At 36.3% G+C, this 1582-nt stretch overlaps 1 protein-coding gene across 1 annotated transcript in view; it reads right to left on the bottom strand.

Moving 5' to 3' along the window:
* LOC101645225 (olfactory receptor 8K1-like) overlaps positions 1-791 on the bottom strand; it is a 6774-nt gene extending 5983 nt beyond the window's left edge. The window contains exon 1 of the mRNA XM_030885874.1: positions 2-791. Coding sequence (XP_030741734.1) covers positions 2-762 — 761 coding nt within the window. The 5' untranslated portion in view covers positions 763-791. The remainder of the gene's footprint in view (position 1) is intronic.
* Positions 792-1582: the final 791 nt, after the last annotated feature.

The following is a 1582-nucleotide window of genomic DNA, read 5'->3' as shown; positions in this document are numbered from 1 at the left end:
CCCATAGAATACAACCACCACTGTCAGATGGGAGCCACAAGTGGAGAAGGCTTTATATCTTCCTTCAGCTGAGTTCATTCGGAGGATGGCCACAAGAATAAACACATAGGATAGAAGAACAATCAAAAGGGAGGAGAGCAAGTTACATCCTGAAAAGTTCAAAATGATCAATTCCAATTCACGTGTGTCAGAACAGAGCATGGACATCAGTGGGACAGAGTCACAGTAAAAATAGTTGATGATGTTCGCACCACAGAAGGATGATTGAAATAACTTCATGGTCAGAAGCAGGGACACAAATGTACTGTATAGAGTGACTACCAGCAACCAACGTACTCTCTGAGCCATAATGATCATATAGAGAATAGGTTTGCAGATGGCCACATAGTGATCATAGGCCATCGCTGATAAAATAAACAATTCAGAGATGATGAAGATCTCAAAAATGGCCAGCTTGGTGGCACACCAATTGTAGGAAATTGCATTTTTGTGAGCTACAAAGTTTACCATCATTTTAGGACCAATGAGAGTGGAGTAACCCAGATCAGTAATTGACAAATGTCTAAGGAAAAAGTACATGGGGGTGTGTAGTTTGGAGTCCAAATGGGTCAGGATAATCATGCCCAGATTGCCAACCACCGTGACCAAGTATACAGAGAAGATGATCGCGAAGAGAGGAGCTTGAAGCCTGGGGTTGTTGGTAATGCCCATGAGAACAAACTCGGTCACCATGGTGATAGCTGTATGATTTTGTTTCTCCATATGTTCATCTAAGTAACCTGTGTAAGATGTAAAACCAATATTACTTATGTTTAAGATGCTGACTTCTCAGAGAACTTAAAGCAAAACTATGCAATATTTTCTCTGTTACAAGTTCTATATAAACACTTCTCCCTTCATTGAACCAAAACCATCCATGATGACATTACTGATATAAAATCATGGAAACTTTGAAAAGGGAAAAAGGAGTATAAAATGGTTTTTGAATTTTTTACTTATTCTACTAAGGTACGTGATGTATAGAAATACTGATTTACAAAATGCAAATTTCTGTATTCAGCCTTAAAGATAATCACTTTGGGAAATGAAAGTGAACATCATCTTCCAGAATTTCCAGCTAGTATGAAGTGTTTTGATGAAGCTACTAAGATTTACTTCTTTTGATCCAAGGTCATTTTACATGTGCCCAAAAGCTATATATTACATTTCACTCAGCTATACAAAATGTTCATATATCTTATAAAACCAATATCTATATGTTAACCAGAAGCTGCATGCAGTTACACATCATCACTATCTATACGGTAGAAAAGAATGAAGTGATTTTTCAGATTTTTGTGGAACAAAAACTCAGGTGGTGAATGGGAAACGTGATGATTAAACATATGTTTCACTGCTTCCAATTATATTTGAGGGGAGAAAAGATATTACACAATTATATTAAAGATAAATTTTCCCTGAATCCTACCCATTCAAATTCTTGTCTACTCAATAAAAAAGATAATGTGCAACATTGTAAATTTAGAATTTTAAACTGGTAACTTAATATACAATTCCACAGCAGTCAGTTTGCCTTACTGCG

This window comes from Echinops telfairi, unplaced genomic scaffold (assembly GCF_000313985.2).
Source record: "Echinops telfairi isolate 266 unplaced genomic scaffold, ASM31398v2 ScPeMD7_60;HRSCAF=208, whole genome shotgun sequence".
NCBI lineage: Eukaryota > Metazoa > Chordata > Mammalia > Afrosoricida > Tenrecidae > Echinops > Echinops telfairi.
Note: the sequence above shows the minus strand (reverse complement) of the source record. Positions and strands in the feature narration are given on the sequence as shown.